General features: G+C 41.2%; 1 protein-coding gene across 2 annotated transcripts in view; it reads right to left on the reverse strand.

Annotated features, from left to right (window-relative positions):
- The window catches only part of PEX5L (peroxisomal biogenesis factor 5 like), a 94,968-nt gene that overhangs the window by 20,197 nt on the left and 52,385 nt on the right, over positions 1-22,386 (reverse strand). For both annotated transcript variants that reach the window (XM_066590086.1, XM_066590078.1), the window contains 4 exons: positions 13,442-13,523; positions 7,046-7,162; positions 3,419-3,562; positions 640-710 (listed from right to left, as the gene is read on the reverse strand). In XM_066590086.1, the coding sequence (XP_066446183.1) occupies positions 640-710; positions 3,419-3,562; positions 7,046-7,162; positions 13,442-13,523 (414 nt within the window). The remainder of the gene's footprint in view (positions 1-639; positions 711-3,418; positions 3,563-7,045; positions 7,163-13,441; positions 13,524-22,386) is intronic.

Genomic DNA, 22,386 nt, shown 5'->3' on the forward strand with positions numbered 1-22,386 from the left:
ACAACTGTTAAAAAAGACATTCCGTCATAACATCATTTTTGGGTCATTTTTACTTTTATAATTACGTATTTGGTTAAATGGCTTAATTATTTGATTTCAAATAAGTATACATTTGAAATATATTCTCATGTACATGTTGATATGTTCAGTGTATTCTGTTACAGTTTAACCCCTTAATGGCCTTTTTACAGTGGTCGTTAAGTGGCCTTATTCTGATGAATATGCCTTTTTATGGCGTTACATCAGAAACTTGGCATAGGTCTACCGTGCCAGGTGGAGCGGGTACTTGTCTGTCGGATGACAGCCTGGCACTTGCTCTAACAGCGGAGACTGGAAAAACCACCAATGGACTCCCGCAATGGTGTAGCATCCAGAGGTTTAAAGATGGCTTCTGTGCCTGCCCAAATCTCCATAAAAAATTATGAAAGTTACACAGTACATTATATGTACCCAAAATGATGTCATTAAAAAATACAACTTGTACCACAAAAACAAGCCCTCATATGGGTATGACGATGAAAAAACTTAGAAAGTTATGGCTCTTGGAATGTGACGAAAAAAATGGAAAACGAGTTGGTCATTAAGGCACAAACAGGCTTCGCTACTAAGGGGTTAATGAATCCAATTGAAACAACTCACCTTTGTAGAGATACAATGGCTGCCTGTTCGTTTTCATTCTCTGCCTGTGTGATGCCAAGGTACTGCCAGGCCTGTGATAGAATTTTGGAAAGCAATGTCAGAGAGATAAAACATTAACCAATTACTTAAAGCCTCCTAATATTGCCAATTCTATTGTTAATCTTAGTAATATCCACAGCTGTTTGGCATAGGTTTTCGCAGCCGTTTTCGGTGCCAACAGCAAGTAAATAGAGATGAGCGAGCGTACTCGGAAAAGCACTACTCGCTCGAGTAATTTGCTTTATCCGAGTATCGCTGTGCTCGTCCCTGAAGATTCGGGTGCCGCTGCGGCTGACAGGTGAGTCGCAGCGGGGAGCAGGGGAGAGCGGGCGGGAAAGAGGGAGAGAAAGATCTCCCCTCCGTTCCTCCCCGCTCTCCCCTGCAGCTCCCCGCTCCGTGCCGGCACCCGAATCTTCAGGGACGAGCACAGCAATACTCGGATAAAGCAAATTACTCGAGCGAGTAGTGCTTTTCTGAGTACGCTCGCTCATCTCTACAAGTAAATAATGGGGCCACCATTCTGAGTACATTACTTCTTGGCCCGTTCTTGGCAGTGCAGGTCATGTCCGGCTTCTTAAGATTCAGTCTTTCATTCTCACTACTGTCCTTTAGAAAGGTGCAAAGTCAGAGCCACGGGATTCATTAGTTTTTTTGTGGACTAACACACTATAGATTCCCAATAAAATGTTATTTATGTGTCAGCTTGTACTATAAGTGTATTTTGGTAGTCTACATTGGATCCTGGAATGTGTAGTTAGTGACATTTTCCACATGTGGGTTAGCTCCACTGAATGCGGCTAATTCACGTGCAGATCTGTGGCAACTTTCAATGATTAGGGGCTCCTTCACACATGCTTCATTTCATCAGTTTTTTGTGAGCCGAAACCAGGAGCGGGTCCGAAATACAGAAGCAATATAAATCTTTACATTATACTTTCTCTGTGTACGTTCCACTCCTGGTTTTGGCTCACAAAATACTGATGAAAAATATGCTGTGTGAAAGAGCTCTTAGGGCTAAAACAGACAAACGTGTCAAATAGAACCCATTGATTTCAATGGGTTTGTTCTCATGAGTGTGTTTCTAGAACCTGCCCTATCTTTCTGTGTTTTAGGGCGGCTACACGCGGCCGTATGCGCAACTATGCTTGCTGCTATGGAGCATAGTTGCGCATGAACTACATTTTTTTTTCTTCTCAGGGCTCAGTCACACGGGCGCCGATGTGCCTTTGTTACTGCACGAAGAAGACGGCCGCACTGCAGGTGCAGACAACTCTCCGCACCACTGGGAGAAAGAACACATGACTGGCAATGGACAGTGCAGGAGTTTAAAAAAGAAACTGTGGGACGATAGGTCCTATCCCAAGTCCTATCTTTTCTCGCGTGTACTATTAATGGGCAAGAATACTGCTAGTGAAAACTAAACCATTGAAATCAATGGCTCCTTTTTGTCCCGTTATGTGGTTGTGATTATCGGGCTTTAAATAACCATTTAATTCCACGGACAGGGAGTATCACATGCGTGTCTGAACTGGCCTTACAAGTGCAAAAATGATAGTACTATGCACGGGCTCGCAAGCAACAGTTTTCTCCAAACCTTGTTTATGCACATACGTTCGTCTGTTAAAGCCCTAAACGTGCAGATTTTTTGGAATAGATTTCCACTGAAAATAACCACGTAAATAAAGCCTAAGAACTTCTGCGAATGGGCGATTTTGCTCGAGTTTTGGCACAGAACTGTGCGGGGACTATTTAGGCCGGTTCAATCACAGTGCGGGTGTGTGCTGCATCTATATCGTTTTATGCTTGCGGACGTGTGAGCCCGGCCTAAGGCTCATTTTTATATAATTATGGAAGTAGTACGTTTTTGTTTGGTTTGGCTATTTATTTTTTGTTTAAGATTCGGTTATTTATTCATCCAATATTATGCTTTTACATAGGCAGGGCTGTTATTCAAAATATCTTTGCTCTATACAGTCATACAGTCAGGGTTCCGGGGGTCCATTCCACATCTCCCTTATTTATTCTATCGTGTACCCCATTAGATACATTTGGTTAGCTTCTGCAAAGTGAAAAACTTGATCACTATGCAGAATTAGATGATCTCTTTCCATATAAATTTGTTTGTGTGGGTCCTTCGATGGGAAATGAAAGTAAAATAAATATGACCCCCGTGTACTTTTTGGCCCAGGTTACTGTACAGCTCCAATGGGTGTCTATGGAGAAGAATTGAGGACTAATCCTGAAATTGATAGACCTCATGCTTGCACATTTTTGACTATTAAGTGGAAATCATTCAAGTGTAACTATGTGAGTCCCATGATGTGACTTTTCTGACTGCAGTACCATACATACTGCCTTGAAGGCGTCCCTGCACCCAAGTGAATTTGTTTTTTCTTCAAGAGAACCTGAGAGAAAATCGTACGTCTATGATTATTTGAACTAATCTTCCCTGACAAGTCTCTTAAACCATCTCCCAGTATAAAGCAGTACATATCCTTCCTGGAATTTCCATTGCCTGGATTAACAAGGGTGATTTCCGATACATTAATTTACTAATTGGCTTTTATACTTTAATCCGTTCTCTTTAGCCTAATTGAGCTTTCTAAACGAGCATCCTTTGTATAATTAGCATGCGGAGTTTTGCATCGTAGGCTTCAGAAAAAAAGCACACATTACCTTGAGAATTAAAACTGGTGAGCAATTAATAAGTGTAACAGCTACAGTATGTGCAATTTGCTACCTCAGCATCATTAGGGTCTTGTAAAATGGCAGCTTCCAAATATAGGATGGTCACGGGTAAATCCCCTTCCTTCAGTTTCTTCATCCCTTCTTCAAAGGCTCCAGCACATTCCCTGAATGGATTGTCCGTATGGAAATAATAACCCTGGAGCAGAATAATAGGAATGATATATATTTATTTCAGATTTTACATGAACAATTAATTTAGATTTAAATCACAATTGTAATGTATATGTATTGTGTATTTGAGGGTGCCATATTTTGGATCCTAGTATTGTAGACTTCTGTTGTCACTTTCTTTCATTTGACGTTCCCTCTTTCTTATGTACATGGATTCTCTTATTTCCAGTCTTTTAAACTTTTTTTTTATTAAAGAATTTTGTTAAAAGTCACAATATTTGTTTTTCCTTTAACATAACAAATAAGACCGGTTTCACATTACATTCTGTGAAACCAACACTAGTTCTGAACATAGGAATCGGGAAGAGTCCAAGTGGAGTAGAACTTGTCTTTTATATTGCGTGTCAACCCAGTCAAGCACTTTATGGAGGGAACATCTTTAAGGAGCGTGTAGAGATTCATCAAAGGACTTGGGCCTCTTGTCCATGGGGACAGATCCGCAGCGGGTGTCGCGCACACGTGATCCGCGCCCGATAGGGATGCATTGGACACCCGCAGGTAATTAAATACCTGCGGATGTTATTTTCCCTTGAGGCGCGGACTGGTGTGCGGGAAAACACCCACAGCATGCTCCATTTTAGTGCAGGTCTCCCGCGGGGACGGCTCCCGCAGGCTTCTATTGAAGTCTATGGAAGCCATCCGGATCCTCGGCACACCCACAGCTGAATTCCTGCTCTCCGGCGCGGGAGCGCGGGAGAGCGGGAGAGCAGCAGTTCAAAAGAAAAAAGAGTGCACGTCGCATGTGCGCGGCACGCTGCCGGCGTGCCGAGCACATCCGCTGGGCCGAAGAAAGAAGATCCGGCCACGACGGAGGGCAGATCCGCAGCGTCCAGACAGGTAAGTAAATCTTCTTTTTAGGTCTCATGTCTGCGGGAAAGGATGGACCCGCTGCGGAATTCTGCATGAAGAATCTGCGGCGGGCCTGATTTTCCCTGTGGAGATGAGGCCTTACAGTGGATATAAAAAGTCTACACACCCCAGTTAAAATGCTATGTTTCTGTCATGTTAAAAACTTTACAAAAATGAACCATTTCAAACGTATTTCCACCTTCAGTGTGACCCGTTACCTGTACAATTCCATTGAAAAACAAACTGAAATCTTTTAGGGTGGAAAAATGCAAAAACTAAAATAATGTGGTGCATACATGTGCACACCTTAAAGCTAATACTTTGTTGATGTACCCTTTCACTTTATGACAACTTTCAGGCTTTTTGGGTAGGTGTCTGTCAGCGCGGCACATCTTGACCTGGCAAGACTCTTCCTTGCAAAGTGCTCCAAATCTGTGAGATTGCAAGGGCATCTTGTGTGTACCGCCATCTTCAGGTCAACCCACAAATTTTCCGTGGCTAAGTCATTCCAAAACGTTGATCTTCTTCTGGCAAAGTCATTCTTATATGGGGTAAGTCACTGTAAATAATGGCAGTGGAGTACTGAGTCCTATTTAACATGAGTTTAAATGTGATTGGCTAATTCTGAACACAACCGCATCCCCGAATATAAGAGGAGGTGCACACTTATGCAACCACATTATTTTAGTTTTATTTTTTTTATTTTTCCTCCATAAATGATTTCATTTTTCCCCCCAATGAATTGTACAGATAACGGGTCACATTGAAGGTGGACATAAATGTGAAATGATTCATCTTTGTCAGATTTTTTAACATGACAAAAACATCTGTAATTTCAACAGGGGTTTGTAGACCGATCAGCTGAGTGGGCGCATGCTGTCAGCTCCACAAATACACAGAGGTCGGAGCGGAAGCTTTCGCACCAGCCTCTGTATAGTGGCCGGAACTTGTAACCGCAGGCACAGTTCCCACTGATTTCAATGAGAGCCGTGCCTGCTGTTACAAGAGCTGGCCACTACACAGATGTCGACGCGGAGGCGTCTGCTGCTTCTACTACGACCTCTGTGTATTTGTGGCGCTGACCCTGGTCGATCAACTATTGATGACCTATCCTGATGATGGGTCATCAATAGTATTTCCCTGGAAAACCCCTTTAATGTGCTTGGTTTGCTGCTTGTGTGAATGTTAATGTCTCCCTGAGGTCTACATCTCGGAAAGGTTTTGTGTGTTTTGGAAACTGCATTAAAAAACCCAAGATTGCTTTTTTGCCAAATCACTAAACTTCGAGTAACACTACTGCACTACAAATATCATTGTGTAACTAGTAGGAGTTAATATTTTCTCATTCACAGCAAACATCTAGGCACAGCATTGCTGTACACAAGCCAGGAAAAAACATTCTGCAAAAAAATGCTACAAAAACCCTGTATGTAAATTTTGTATATTAGTTTATGTTCTGGATTTGTTTGTCTAATTTTATGATAAATATTTTTTCTGTATCTCAATGTTTCTGCTACTTAATGGCAGTTTTGATGTAAATTAACCTTTCCGTGATTGAGGACATACATATACCCTCCTCACTGCCATGGGATGTATGGAGCAGGCTCAAGAGTCAAGCCTGCCCCATACCTCGCGGGTGTCAGATATTGGAAACAGCTGACATTTGCCGGCATCAGCTGAGATTTGATTGTGGCCATTTATGCTCTTAAATGCAATAGGAAACACCTAGATTAGTTTTCATACTTGAGGCCTACAATGAGACCTGTGAGTGCTATGGGCAACAGGGTAACTTTTTTCCAATTATGTGGTTTTATAAATAGGGTCCTTACACACAACTTGTCCTGCAAAAAACAGCTATACACAACTATTTCGATGGAAAAATAAAAAAAACTGTTTTACTCTTAGAAGACGGGGACAGAAAAATGACACCAGAAGAAAAAATCACTTGGCAATGAAGGGGTTAAATAAATGAAAGGGAGATATGTGACTGTTACGCAATACTATACTGTATTACTATGACGTCTTCTGTCTACTGAGTAGCTGAAAAGGCCTTTGTGACACAGTTTCAAGTTATTTCCCAATGTCTCCAGCACTTGGTATCAGCCCTGAACATTGCTAACAATCAAGCAACTAGATCTGGGATGGATTTTTGGGCTATTTTTCATTGAAGTCAGGTCACTGGATTTTTGGGATATAAAGGGTAGTTTAAAAGAATATGCTGTACTGTATATAGCAAAATAATTGAAAATGAAGTCATGAAATATATGAACTTTTTCCAGTGCATGTAGTAATACCAACTGGGACCACTTAAGAAGTCTGTTCCATGACCCATCCTCTTTAAAATACCCCTCTAGTGAACAGAGGAATATCTTTTACCCTCTATGTCCCCGACCTTAATGTGTGTGCTTACTCCTTGGTCAAGCCCTGTGATGAAGTCCAGGGCTTCCTTTGAGATCTGCATAATATTGCAGGTTGACTATCACTGAACTAGTGTATCAAATATTACACGTTGATGACAGGTAATTACTGATTAACAAATGCACATGATCTAATTGACAATCTGCAATCGAATCACTTGGGCTTTGTAGAATGTACGTACAGTTTCTTTGGAAGATGTTCCAGATAGATTGGATGAGCTTGAATTATCAGAAATCCAGTTCCGCCTTGCCATTTCTTCCCATTCAGCTTGCATCTTATCCCAAAATTCAGTGTCTGACTAGGAAAGATATAATAAAATCTTTAGCTCATTTTACAACTTATCTTTAGGTTTCTTTATAGTGCCACTCAAAAAACATTCATCTGAATATGGAAAAGGACATGAAAAGCTAAATTCCCAGTCTGAAAGCTAGCATACTACACATTAGTGCATTGCCTTTTCCATCCATAACATAACAGTACTTCTTCTATCCATCTCAAGACATTTAAATTTCTCCCCTTTCCCAAAGAATAATTATTCCTAAATAGATGTATACATTTGTTTCGAGGAGTTTTGAGCCTCTATGATGTATGGAGCAATATATGTATGAAATATACAGTAAGTACAGTGTAGATTGACAAACTGAAATCTGCTATATCTGTATAAAGTTAACCATTTAAGCAGTGCTGCTACACAGATTTCTTTACAATTCTCAAAAATATCTTTAAAGGCTATGGATACCTTTACACTCTTTTTTTTTAATCAATGTGTTTTTGAAAAGGAAGACTTTTTGTAACTTATTTTCACTGAAAATTTCTGATTGTTTAATTTCTATGCTTGTATTGTTTTCCAGCGCACTTTGGACTGGAGGACTGAAAACTTAGCAAATTTTGTTAGTCAGTGTAGATTGACTGACTCCTCCCCTAGTCTTTTCTCCTGTTGCAAGCATGCATTCATTGCACTTCCACTGAGCTATTACAGAGGGTTGTATTCTGGGGGATAGTGTAGGATATTAGGTGGACAGAGAGCAGAAAAAGCTACTGTAACAGAGGGCTCCAATTCACTCAGTTTAATTTCTGCTTTTATCAGCAGTGAGGGGGAATGGGACCAGCAACTACTCAAAGAGAGGCTCAATGAGATCACAGTGTAGTATTGAGTGGGTGTGGCTACACTACACAGCCTCTGAAAGAAGAGAGGGGACGGGCAGCTAAACTTGTATACATTCATTAGAGAGATAGCTGATCAGTACTGGGAACTGTTGCTGTACAGGCAATAACTTGAATATAGGACAGCCTGCAAGACAAGTATGAGGTTTTCTAAATGCATGAGAATGAAAATTTATTGCAAAAAAAAAGGCAAAACAGTAATTGCCTAATTTTTTCTGCAGGGACTTAGCTTTGGGTTTTATATTAAAGGCTATGGAAACCTTTGTGTATGAAAAATCAATACACACATATCTTACTATCATCTTCTGTCAAGCTGTAAAAATTCTGTTCAGCCATTTAATACGCTAACTACATTTTTTTCTGAGAAATTTAGTTTACAAGTGATGTAATCTTGCATATACTTGGGAAAGGTAGATTTGCCTAATATGGATGTACTATGGAAAGAGATTCTACATAACTAAGAAAAATAGCTTTTTCGGAGTTCAGAAGTTAGGTGATAGTTGCCATGGCAGTAATAACTATAGTGAAATAAAATTTGACCCAGAAATGTTAAAGATGACAAGAGAAAAACATGTAATTCCTGATGATTTTCTGGGGAAATGCTAGGATACAACTATAAAGAGTTAATGTGCTTAATTGTAGATGTGAATGAATAAGAGTAAAACTCAGATAATGTGCAAGTTACGGTTTGTATTCACATCCTAATTAGAGGGAAGCAGGTGCACATCATCGTTTTCTCCAATGCTCTGTCAGGGAGAGGGCACTCTGCCATCTAATATGTTTACATATTTAATTAAGTGTAAATGAGTAAGAAATAGCAGAGTCTTGATGGCTTCCCATTGTGGATTTTAAAGCTGCAAATTAAGAGCTGAGTAAAACAATTCTTGGGAAATATGGAGAACTGTGACCTCCTCTCTGCAGCAGAAAACAAATGGTAAAGACAATTAATTTACAATACAAGATGCTTTTCTCTCACAAATGTCAGGTGAAATCATAATTACCTGAGTAAACTATATAGAACAGAAATGGCAAATATAAATTGTAAAGTAGGGGAGTCGGGCTAAATACTACATTATTAATATATTTTATACAATAACTTTCCCCTCGTGGAGATATCTCAGATAATAAGCAAGAACATGTATAGGATAGAAGCAGCCAATACAACTTCTATGATGTCTATGTGGAAATTAGGTCCCAACTCTAGTAAGACACATTTTAGTTCTCAGTGGGTGGTGATAAGCTTAGGAAGGCAACCTTAGCAAGGAAGAGGAACATCAGTCTACTATGTCATGATGCCCTTCTTTCTTGTACAGGACAGAAAGGGGTGGTTGGTTGTAGAAATCAATCCTACCAGAATTAATATATTAAAAAGCCATTTAGTCTAAAAAAATGAAAAATATTGGTAAAGAATACCTGTACTTTCACGCTGGAATGTATATGCTGTTTTGGCCTCTTTTGGCTCCTTCTGGCCACGGAAGACAGCCCCATATAGCCTCATATAGTGCTATATGGGGCTGTCTTCAGCTGCCGGGGGAGGCCAAAAACAGTCGACGGATCATGAGCGCTCCAGCATGAAGGTGCAGGTACTCTTTAATGAAAAACTTTCTGACAGTGAGAGTGATCAATGAGTGGAACAGGTTGCCATGGGAGGTGGTGAGTTCTCCTTCAATGGAAGTGTTCAAATAGAGGATGGACAGACATCTGTCTGGGATGATTTAATGAATCCTGCATTGAGCAGGGGGTTGGACCCGATGACCCTGGAGGCCCCTTCCAAATCTACCATTCTATTATATCGTATAGCACTGTTCTGATGAATGATATTTATACATTTCTGATGAGAGGAGAATGGAAGTCACTGAAAGTATGAGAGTTGCAGAAACATCTTATCACCCTGGATTTAGGACAGAAAATGGCATCTTAACTACAATTCAGATTTAAGAAATGCAGAACTACATTAGCTTGTTCATTTTTTATGTGATTTAAATATAAAGGAAACATATCAGGAGTAGTTGAAAAAAAAGCCCTTTAGGCTGGGTTCACACGGGACAGATTGGCTCCGGAATTTCCATGTGGATTGTCCGCACGGAAATTCCGCACATGGCCCCTAATCCTGGGATTAGCCAGCAAAGTGGACGAGATTTTGTAAAAATCTCATCCACACACTGCGGCCAAACCGTGTGGAAACGGCCATATGGCACGGAGATTGAAGACACAGCATGTCAATTCTTTTTTTTTTCACAGCGGCCTCTCTCTGATCTATGGGGAGAGATGGCTGCAGTGGAAATGCAGCTGCAGTTTACCAGTGAAATTGTCACGAATCGGTTTCGGTGCAGCCAATCTGCGGGAATTCCGCAGCAAATCCGTCTCGTGTGAACCCAGCCTTAGTGTGCAATGAAACTGAGAAAATAATTTTAAGTCAGCCCAAGAAGTGCCAAGTTTATTAAGAGGTGTGCGTCTTAACAAATTTGGTCCAGTTTACTCCTACGAGCTTCAGTTTTAGACGAGTGTGTGAAACGCCAGACTTAATAAATCCCCACACATAGAGCAGATTCTGAATGCAGAAGTAACTTCAAATGACTGCAAAATTGGCTCTTGGAATGGATGGTCTTAGAGTCTGCAGCTAATGTATAGTCCTTAAAGGTATTGCTTTTCAGTAAGTCTATTACTCATTTCCCCATACCAACAATATCCATAAATACAGCTTCTGCGTTGTTCCCATGGACTCAACATCATCTTACTGACACGATTTTATGCAGAACAAACATTTTAGCTATGAATAATGCTCCCTGTTTTGTGCAACAATCATCTGTCACCTTCATCTGAATCTCAGATTTCCTAAAGCAAAATGTGGATTTTGTGCACAAGATGAAAATTGCCCAGTGCGATTCTATCAGGTTATAAATTTGTTTCTTGTGAAAAATGTGTTGCTTATATGTCCATGTTTTCAGAAGAGGTGACATGTGAGACTAGATTATGATCTTATCAGCTGAAAATAAATAGTTAAACTTTAAAAGACTTGATACATTATTAACTGGCTTCATCCCCTATCCTACTCCCTCAAAAGAAGAAAAACCTTAAGGTAACACTAACCCCATTTTTATCACTGTCTAATGAATCCCTATTCTTGTTGCCTATGTGGCCATTATTATTGCCCCGTTCCCACATCACTAATTTTACATTTAAATCAAAGACTGTAAGGTTAGAGCCTTGGAGAACCGAGAACAATGCAAATGTATAAAAACTAATGCAAAGGAATTGTAGAAAAGTTACACAACGCAACCAATCAGGTTGCTACTTTTGTTTTCCAAATGACTTTCGGAAAATGAGATCTGGGATGCACTTGGCTACTACAGTCCACTGTTCTACTTTTCTGTTGCACTAGTTTTGATAAATTACCCTGATTATGATTATTCCCTTAGCATACGTATGCCTATCAACTGTAACATTAAAACCACTGACAGGTGAAGCAAATAATACTGATTATCTCATGACAACGGCGGAATATATTAGGCAGCAAGTGAATAGTCAGGTCTTGAAGTTGATGTGTTGGATGGAGGAAAAATGCACAAGCGTAAGCATCTGAGCGCCTTTCACGAGGGAGAAATTGTGATCGCTAGATGAATGGATCAGAGAATCTGGTTTTATAGAGTGTTCCCTGTTTACAGAGGTGCGTACCTACCAAGAGTGGTCCAACAAAGGGCAATTAGAGAACCAACGATGCTTATGGGTGCCCAAGGCTCATTTGTAGCTAACCCATCTGGTCCGATAGCACAGAAAACTCCACATTAGCACAAATTGCTGAAAAGTTGTTGCTTGCTATGCTATGATAGAAAGGTGTCAAAGCACACAGTGCATTGAAGCTTGCTGCATATAAGGCTGTGTAGCTGCGGAGTGCCCATGCTGATCCCTATCCACCTCCAAAAGCATTTACAATGGGTCCGTGAGCATCAGAACTAGAACATGGGGCAATGGAAGAAGGTACTTGGTTTGATAAATCACACGTTCTGTTACATCATTTGAATGGCTAGGTGCATCTATGTTACTAACATGGAGAAGAGATGGCACAAGGAGGCATTATCTGAAGAAGAAAATGGGGCAGAGTCAGTGTGATGTTCTGGGCCAGGTTCTGCTTGGAATCCATGCATGGATGTTCTTTTCCCATATACCACCTACTTAATCATTATTGTAGAACAAGTATTCCCCTTTGGGGCATCCATATTCTCTAATATAATGTTTCCTTTCAGCAGGTTAATGTACCGTGTCAAACCCTAGTTTCTCCAAATCACAATCTGTTTGAGCACTGTGCTTTGGATCGAGAGAGAGGTCTGTTCAGCTAACTGATTCCTCTGACTCTTCTATCAACATGCCTGTTTAAGCTGGGCTGAATCGGCATGTTATTTTATAGAGGGTGGTCAGACACCTCCTTGTGAAGCCTTTCTTCAGAAACAAAGAGTAAAAATCCAAACTGGTTGATTCCTATTTTCCCTAACAAGAAATGTGGGGACAATGGGGCTGAGATTGTCAATAGAGTGTTGGCCAACTTTCCATCACTCTTTGGATGGAAACACTTTGGTCAGGTTCTCAAGTGGAATATTACATGCATTTCAATGTTTTAAAGAAAACAGAGATAGATGCTCAAAAAATAAAAAAAAGTGCTTCCCTTAATTACAGCCTCATCTCTAGAATTTGTTCTCATGCTTACTTAAAAAACAGTGTATTGTAGATGTTGGGTGAATCTCACTGTGTAATGATCAGATAAGTAGTCAGATGGATGGGACTGGATTACCTATATTGCCAACCCTATTTTTGTAGCATGCTCAGGCTTATACTTTAGGCTGCCTGTCCATGGATAAAATTTCATAGCGAGATTTGCCCGCGGAGCTCGCATGACACACTTTCCATAGGATAACTATGGATTCTCCACTTGTATGATTAAATTCGCGGCATTCTACAACATTTGCAGTGCAAGCCATGTGGAGGGGGATTTAGCAAATCCCCTTCACATGTTGTGAAAATTTGTTCACTATGAATATGCAATGATTTGTTTTTAAAAAGCTGCAAATTCTGATTTCGCAGCAAATCTAATTATGCTGCAGAATCAGGCTGTGGAATTTAACCCTTGAAATGCAAGGTTTGAATTTCACAGGTGTTCCACAAATAAAAAGGTGGCCAAATCTGCACAATTTTGGTATAGATTTGGCCACCGTGGAATTCTTGAGGAATTTCTGTGGGCACTCCATTGCGGAACGCCAACAACGATTCCGCCGTGAGAGAAGGCAGCCTTCCAACTACCAACAAGCTGATCGCAAATAATGGTTATTTTGTTTCATTATAAATTTATTTACTGCCTCTTTGCTGGTTCTGTAAAGACACGAGCATGCACTTGAATTATGTATTTTGTGTGACACATTACCTCAACTGCAGCTTTAGCCCTTTCAAATTCTTCCTCTAGTGACTGGTTTCTAGACAAATATGCTCCCCCCAAGCGCGATTCTCTGCCCTGAAAAATAAAACATGAAAAATTGCCTTATAATGGACAAAAAACACATGAATTTGTATTTAGGTTTGTCAACATTATTATTTTATCAGTGACAGGCCTTAGTCAGACGGGCGATTTTTCGCGCGATTTGCGGATCGCATGACGGATGCGCATCCGCAAATCGCGTGACCGGTGCGCGCAAGTCGCCCGCAAATCGCCCGAAAATCTGCTCCTAGCCGCGTTTCATTAGAAACGGGCCGGAGCTGTCCAGCGCATTGCATTCAATGGAGACGGCAATACAGCCGTCTCCATTGAAAGCAATGCGCTGCGGGCGAGCCCGGGATGAATTGTCGGTAAGGGCTTAAATATATAAGCCCTTCCCTGCAATGCATCCTAAAATGTGTTAAAATAAAAAAAAATTGTATACTCACCTTCTGCCGGCAGCCGGAGCTCCGCATGGCCGTCCTGCAGTGGGTGTGAAGGGGGTGTGAGTCAGACCTGCCCCCTGATTGGCTCAGCGCTGAGCCAATCAGAGGCATGCCTCACTCACACCTATTCATGAATTCATGAATGGATGTGAGTCAGACCTGCCCCTGATTGGCTTAGCGCTGAGAGGCAGCAGTCACTCACCCATTCATGAATTCATGAATGGGTGTGTGAGTGAAACCTGCCTCTGATTGGTCAGGGCTGTGACCAATCAGAGGCAGATCATTCAGCAGGCGGGGATTTTAAAGCCCCGCCGGCTGAATAGTGCCGAGAAGCAGTTCAGGAGAATTGACAGCGGCCGCGACTGGACTCCGGCTGCAGCGGAAAGGTGAGTATACAATTTTTTTTTATTTTAACACATTTTAGAATGAATTGCAGGGAAGGGTTTATATATTTAACCCCTTCCCAACAATTCACCCCGCGCACGCCGGCAGCCCATTGCTTTCAATGGAGCGGCTGTATTGCCGCTCCATTGAATTCAATGGGCAAACATCGTTCTTCTCTGTCACAGCTGTTACAGCTGTGGCAGAGAAGAATGATTTGTCTTCTATATGTTCTCAATGGGGTCGGCGCTGCTGCCGCCGGCCCCATTGAGCGCATATAGAGAAGAGAACAGGATTTTTTGTTCTATAATTTATCGGACGAGCGCATAAAAAGCGCTCATGTGTCCGATACCATTGCAAAGCAATGGTTTTATAAAATCGCCGGACGCATGCGCATGCGCAAATCGCGCGAAAAATCGCCCGTCTGACTAAGTCCACAATCTGTAGAACTAATCATAGGCAGAAACAATAATGGATCTTGAAATTATTAATACAGTTTATTGTATTGTACAAATACCTAAGACCCAGTATCATCTTGAGTTCTGAATCCCCAAATTTGCATTTGCTTGCTTAAAGGGTTTTCATGGTCATAGAATGTTGTAAAAGAAACAAAATAGTTGTATTCGCCACCTTGAGTAGCTCCCCTTCCAGTACTGAAGTCCAGGTGCCCACTGCACTGATTACTGGAAGAAGGCCATTGTGCAGATGACAGTTCAGCCAATCACAGGCTTCAGCAGTCATGGCAGAATCACTGCTGAAGTCTATGATTGGCGGTTTTTGGAGTCCCAGAAAACCCTTTTAATTAGTTAATTCATACAATAAACTTCATTTAATTTGCAGTCTGATATTTCTTAAAGGGGTTGTCCCGCGCCGAAACGGGTTTTTTAAAAATTCAATACGCCCCCCGTTCGGCGCGAGACAAACCCAAGGGATGGGTTAAAAAAAAAAAAGGTTTAGTACTTACCCGAATCCCCACGCTGCGGCGACTTCTTACTTACCTTACCAAGATGGCCGCCGGGATCTTCACCCACGATGCACCGCGGGTCTTCTCCCATGGTGCACCGTGGGCTCTGTGCGGTCCATTGCTGATTCCAGCCTCCTGATTGGCTGGAATCGGCACACGTGACGGGGCGGAGCTACGAGCACCAGCTCTCCGGCACGAGCGGCCCCATTCACCAGGGAGAAGACCGGACTGCGCAAGCGCGTCTAATCGGGCGATTAGAGGCTGAAATTAGACGGCACCATGGCTACGGGGACGCTAGCAACGGAGCAGGTAAGTGAATAACTTCTGTATGGCTCATAATTAATGCACGATGTACATTACAAAGTGCATTAATATGGCCATACAGAAGTGCTGAACCCCACTTGCTTTCGCGGGACAACCCCTTTAAATTCTGATAATCTTGAATTGGTTTCCAACACAGAGATACAAGATCTGGAAGCTTACAACACCAGAAGGAAATGAAATAAACAGCTCTATGAGTAAAGTGACAGACAACAGTATCATAAAGTATATTAGTCAAGATAAAAATGGGCCTATTGAGACACTTCTTCACAGCAGCATGCTGCACAATCCCCCCGCACTGGAGGACCCCTCACCCTCTGACTATGTTGGAGTTTATACAAGAGCTGAACCATATAATGCACATAGAGGAGATGGTGGCCGAGGGTTCTCCCAACCTACACACAAACGTGAGCTCATGGTTGACATGGACCGCCTTTCGTTCTTCTTTTTCTTCTTCTCTTCTCCATCGCTCTCTTTTTCTTCTTATTTCCTAGCTTTTCTCTATACTTCTGTTCTATAACCTATACTACTCTTAGTACGCTATAAAGATGCTACAATACTGGGTTCTCTCAGCTGTAAAGCGATAATCCACTAAAGTGATTATGCATGACAAATATCTTCATGATGAGCAATGTGCTCTGACAAAAAGACTCATAGCATAAAAGGTAACTCTACAGCCTGCTACCAAAGAAATAGCAAACCCTATGCATGCTGTTATGGTACTGGAAAGACTTTGAGAAAAGCTAGAAAAAAGTAACAAAGATCTATTTAGTACAACTTTTGCCGTGGAATTCAAGGTTGTCGGTGGTCACATCCTGAACATCATGATGCCAGGAGTTCAAAAATGTAACGCTGCAGCCTCTCATTGGCTGCAGTGGTCACGTGATTTCCTGTGACATCACGTAGCATCACCTCTGCTAGCTGCATGTTTTGCCTAAAAGTTTGCCCATCTTGCCTTCTTTAATGCAGAGAACATAATAGTCGTCATCCACGCACTGCTGCGAAGTCTTGGGTTTGGCTACCGACACAGATAAACTGTGTTTTTTGTGGCAGAATCACATTGCCTACCTGGGAGACTTCCATGGCAGAGAAGGCGAGAGGGGCAGACTTTTGGGCAAAACATGCAGCTAGCAGAGATAGTCCAGCCCGCCCACCAAACCGCTTATTTACATGTGATGCGGAAAACTTTCAAACTGCTATCACTCAGGTATGCTTTTATCCACAGTCATGGCAAAATAAGTGTGGGAAAGAGAGATCCTACATAAATGTACCGTTGTTATTGGCTTACATCGCTAAGAACTGCCGACAGGTTCCCTTTAAGAGCAATAAATGAACACGGAAAGACATTTTAGGTTTTGCAATGTTAGTAGCTTTGCAATTTTGGAAAGACCGAGATTCAAGTATAGAAAATACTTGATTTATAGGAAAGCACAGAAGCGCAGTTGGGTATAACTGTACAAATACACAACTGGGAATCATCACCATAAAATGTGTCCTGTAAATCAAAAGTGATGATTGTGTTTCCATCTGGCGCTATATAAAGAGAACCAAACAGTGAATCCTGAGAAGCAAAGCAAACAAAGTTAATGGGAGGCCAGTGAGAACCCAAAATAATTGAGCAGATAGGGCAATATTGTGTTATGTATCATCTCTAAGACAAAAGAACCAATAGTGGAATTATCTTCCGTCTATAAATCTAGATCAATTAATAATGTAGTACTCAATGGATCATATAAGACTTCTGTAAATGCTGCTCTGGAAAACTGGATTGTAAAGGTTACACTAGAGTGGCAGCAAAGAGGCCAAAATGACCCAGGCACAGAAAATGAGGTGACAGAGAGATAGCAGAACATGGTAAGCCTGCCATGGTATGACATCATAATAGATGGCATCTTAAGAATGGGCATATCGGTGTTTGCTAAATCTGTGTGAAAGAGGGACTCAACGTTTTGTTTGCTTAGAAATGACAACTGGTCAATGAATTTAACATCCCTATGTAATAAGTATTTGCATCTTTCATACCATTACATCACTGGCATATACAATCTTATGCATGTATTGTTGGTTTGGTATCACTCCTTTGGGATCCTACCTCCCAGAAATGATCACAAGGTGTAGGGGGTAGTTGTAGAGATATACAGGGTTATTGAAAAAGAAGAAGCAGATTTGGGCATTTAATTACGAACTGTAAAACATAGATACACAATGCGCACATCACTGAAATGAGGAAGGTTCCAAGTTCTTTATGGCACACCAGTAAGTCCCTTTTTCTTCCACACTGCAGCGCTGTTTCTGGTTGTTTACCGTTTATAGGAAAGTGCTGATACCACAGGAGAAATCACTTTGTGCGCTTGAGTTTGAATTACGGCGTTGATTCAAATAACAGCTGCCATGTCACAAGCAAATTTACAAGTGGTACAGAAAATGTGTTGACTTTGGTTGAGTATGCAAACAGAAAAGCACCGGTTGTCCATGCGTGCCTCATGAAAATGTGCACCCATGTGGCAGAAATTGGAACTTACTGGTATGTCATAAAAAACTTTGATCCTTCCTCTTTTCAGTGATGCGTGGACTGTGCACCTATCTTTTGTAGATTGCTTGTACTTAAATCCCCAAGTCGGGTCCTTCTTTTTGAATACTGCTGTATAAGGCTGAAGTCAGACGAGAGTGTTTTTTCGCGTGCCTATGTGCAAGAAAAAAATGCACTGCTCGCATAAGCCGAAAAACGCATGAATGAGTAAAGTTTTATATGCGTAGCGCATGAAACTTTGCCCGTTCACTGGGGCAGTTGCTCCACGAAGGTCTCCTCATCACTAAGCACTGTGACAGCACTGTGGTGAGGGGACTCCCTGCGGGGATGAAAAAATCCCCTGCCACGGCTGACACAGCTGTTCTTCTATTGCATTCAATGGGGGTGCGCTGCTGATGCCCCACTGAAAGCAATGGGATGAAGGCAACCCCAGCAGCAATTTTCAGGGAAGGGCTTGAAATATAAGCCCTACACCGAAAAGAAGCCCTAGTGGAATTCAAGCCTCTCACTGACTGTAGCATTCACCTAATTTCATGTGACATCATCTGTTACAGGAAGCACCATGACTGCAGTGAGCTGCAGCACTGGATCTTGAAGTGGCAGGTATATCTTATATATTATTTTCACACAGGAGGTCCTATTGAAAAGGGGTTGTATAGTAACCAAAAGACATCCATAGTGACATGGTGGCAACACTTGGGGACCATACCCCTTCATATACAACAGTGAAAAGCTGGGTTTCAGAATTCAAGAGGAGGAGAGCCAGCACTGCTTGTGTAGTCATTTGAAAGACTGTTGGCCCGTGTAAAAGGGATATTAGTCAGTGCCCTCAGCTGTAAAGGTATTAAGGACATTTGGGACTCTGACTTATTTGGGGCATGGTGATGATGGACTACTTTATAAATGGGGCAAACCGCCAGGCTTGACAAGCCTATGCCCAGCCCTGTGCATCAGCCCCTGGGAACAGTTAGCAGCGGGAAGAGAGCTGCCAAAAACTGCCATCTGAGTGGAGTCTAAATATGTTCACTGTCCCAGTGCCACTGTACAGCTATAGGATGCTACGGTCCTAGGGCCTTATGGAATCTGGAGCAGTGAGGTGGTTGGATGTTAGGTAGGGGTTGTTAATGGTGTCTATGAGGTTCATTTCAGGGTCAGCGGATTGTGCCAGAAAGGCTGGTGAAATTTTACTGAGCTCTGGTGACAGGAGATGATTGGGCATTGGAATTTTGGCAGGAATAGCTGAAAATCTGCCAACTGTGTGATGCCCTAAATACAACAAGACGATTGGTCAGGATTGAGTTGAAAAAAAAGAGGAGGAGTTATCATAAAAGGGTGACAGCTGGACGGGACCTTTAGTCTAAAGAGAGAAGCAAGTTGTCCCGCTCGCCTGCCCTTTTGTTTGAAATTATTGTGATGCTATTGTGGGCATTTTTTCAGATAGGGGATTGCCGCGTGCCTTCGGCAGGTGGACATCAGCGGCAGAGTTTATGTTTGATAGTTGGCTTAGTACAACCAAGACTAACCAGTTTATGCAAATTATTGGAGTTATATTAATTGTTAAACCGGTTTGAAAACAAATGCCGCGGCCATTAAATCCTATGCGGTTGTCTTTATTTCAGGTTTAGTTTAAAGGGTTAAGTTTAAAACATAAGATTCCATGTGGATTAATTTTGATGAAATATTTTAAATGAATGCGCCTTCCCATGGAGTGACAATATGTACAGTTAGGTTGGGGCGCTGCAAGAATTTGTACCTACCTCTGCTTGTCATGTTTTCCATGCCATCCGGTAACCTGTCTCTCACTTTACAGCTTCTCTCAGGAGCTACATGGACTAATGTATTTTCTAAAATAAAGTTCTTATCATCAATTTGTTGTGTTTATATGAGATTGAGACAAAAGACTTGTAAATTTCTTGGCCTAATGAGGCAAAGGCAGGGGTATTACAATGAATAAAATCTGCCCAGCAGTCTGTGAGTTTCTGTATTCTCACCCATTGTGAAGTTGTCGTATACACAAATTATCCATTATAATTTATTATCAAATTTAGGCCCACACATTTCCTTATCATAGAAAAAAAATTGGGAAGATAGGCCCTACCTTATCTTTCTCGCATATAGCATTAACTACGTGCGAGAAAGATAGGGCAAGTCCTATCTTGTCTTAGGCTTAGTATTAACGCCCGAGAATCCCGATAGTGTAAATAAAACCATTAAATCAATGGTTTTGCTTCGTCCTGTTATGCAGCTGTGATTGTCCCATAATGGGTCAAAATCTTGCACGTCGGAAGTAATCCAAAATGTGCTAATGACTGTACCATTTTTGCACTTAGTGACTGGGAGGATTACATACCCTATTGTTACATAGCCAAGTTGTTAATTTTTTTTAGCATGTATTTGGCATATTTTCGTGACTGTATGTATAAATACAATACATAAGACAAACTATATTCATATTTAATTACACAATACAGGCATCTAAGCTATTTAATCCAGTAGTTTAAATGGCAAAATAATTATAATCTTGATAATTAATATAGTAAGAATAAATCACAGTACAGCTGAAAAAGCCATTTGTTAATTTCCCTACTGTTGATAAAATTTCCCAAGCCACTAAATAAAAAGTGTTAAACATGCATCTGTTCCAATCCTTGTTTCAACAATACTGCTGATAAATAATAGAAAGCGCATAGACAGGGGGCTAGCGTAGGCGTGAACATATGCTATACACATATTTGTACAGTGAGTATCCCGGCGACACCATAGCAGCTGAGTACAGTGTTACACCAACTACCCAATTCTGGTTTGTCTTTATTGTTAAGAAGATATTTGAAATTGTTTAAATAGGAAAACATTAACAACAATCCAAAAAGCTTTACTTAAGAGCACAGAGAGAGCTGCAATAAGGGAATACTATAAAATGTAACTTTAATTAATATGCATAAATATTGTCTCAACATCACAAATACAGATGTATGTTAAAGAAGGATAACTCCCACCTAGGGTCACAAACATGGATACATTAAACCAAGTTTACCAGGATACATGTGGGTATCTCTCCTGGTATAGATCTTTCCTCCATGGCAGAAGAAATTCAATAATGATCCACAAAATGAAAAACCCCTATTTTGCCCTAGCTCTGGACTACTGCTGCACTGCTGCCATCCTGCTACAACCCTGTCCTGAACAAGTCCTTTTAATGACTGAGCACACCCTGTTATGGCCCTGTATATCAATCCAACACATGTGATTGTTCTGAGCAAGAGAAACTAAGCAATCTTGTTGATATGATACAGGATACAAATCCCCAACACACAGCGGGACTATAAGATCCTAGGGACATTCACATGTTCCACGTCTGATGTTGTATACCTGATCCGATGCAGTAAATGTTCTGTTGGAGAAACTGGACAAAAACTGAACGTGAGGATGAAATTTCATCGCCGCACAATTAAAGAAAGAAAGACAGAATTACCTGTGGCGGAGCATTTTTCACAGACACAGCATAGAACATATTAAAGTCACCATATTCAAGTCTCAGCATTATAGAATAATTTGGGAGTACAAGTTTATAACTATCTTTGACACTTTCAACACAGGCCTAAATATTTCAAGAGGGTTTATGCGTGACTGGAAAGTATGAGAAATCTATAGCACAGATACCACTCTGGCCTGGTAACCCCCCAACACCAATTTAGGGACCATAAAACTTTCACTATCAGTGGACTAATTAAGTATTTACTTCTCTACTCATCCTGTTATGGTATTGTTTTAAGTGCAAATTAATCACACCATGTCTGTGCCTTTTCATATGTATATGTATGCCTCTTCGGATCTATTCCGTTAGCCTGAAGAAGAATCCCGAGAAGGTTTGAAAGCTCGCTATAACGTCATGTTTTTTTGTTAGCCAATAAAAAGTTTTATATCTACAAGATTACCTGGTTTCCTTTGCTGAGAACAATCCCATTTTGCTCTACTGGCTAACACGGTACCAAACGTTTGTCTTTTAACCCAACACATTTCATCTATTATCTGATTGACTCGTCTGGGGGGATTACACATCACCAAAACGATGTGCCACGCACTAACCAGAAGTACACTTTGTTCTATATTAACTCGTGCACCACAGTAAGCTCAATACGTTATAAGACAAGTAAAGAGATACCTATGATGAAGTGTCAGCCAACAATTACAAAGTACACATAATGGAACAACACTATATTGAAGTGTCAGAAAATTCATAGGACCCCCACTGAAG

Source organism: Eleutherodactylus coqui, chromosome 1 (assembly GCF_035609145.1).
Source record: "Eleutherodactylus coqui strain aEleCoq1 chromosome 1, aEleCoq1.hap1, whole genome shotgun sequence".
In the NCBI taxonomy this organism is placed as follows: Eukaryota; Metazoa; Chordata; class Amphibia; order Anura; family Eleutherodactylidae; genus Eleutherodactylus; species Eleutherodactylus coqui.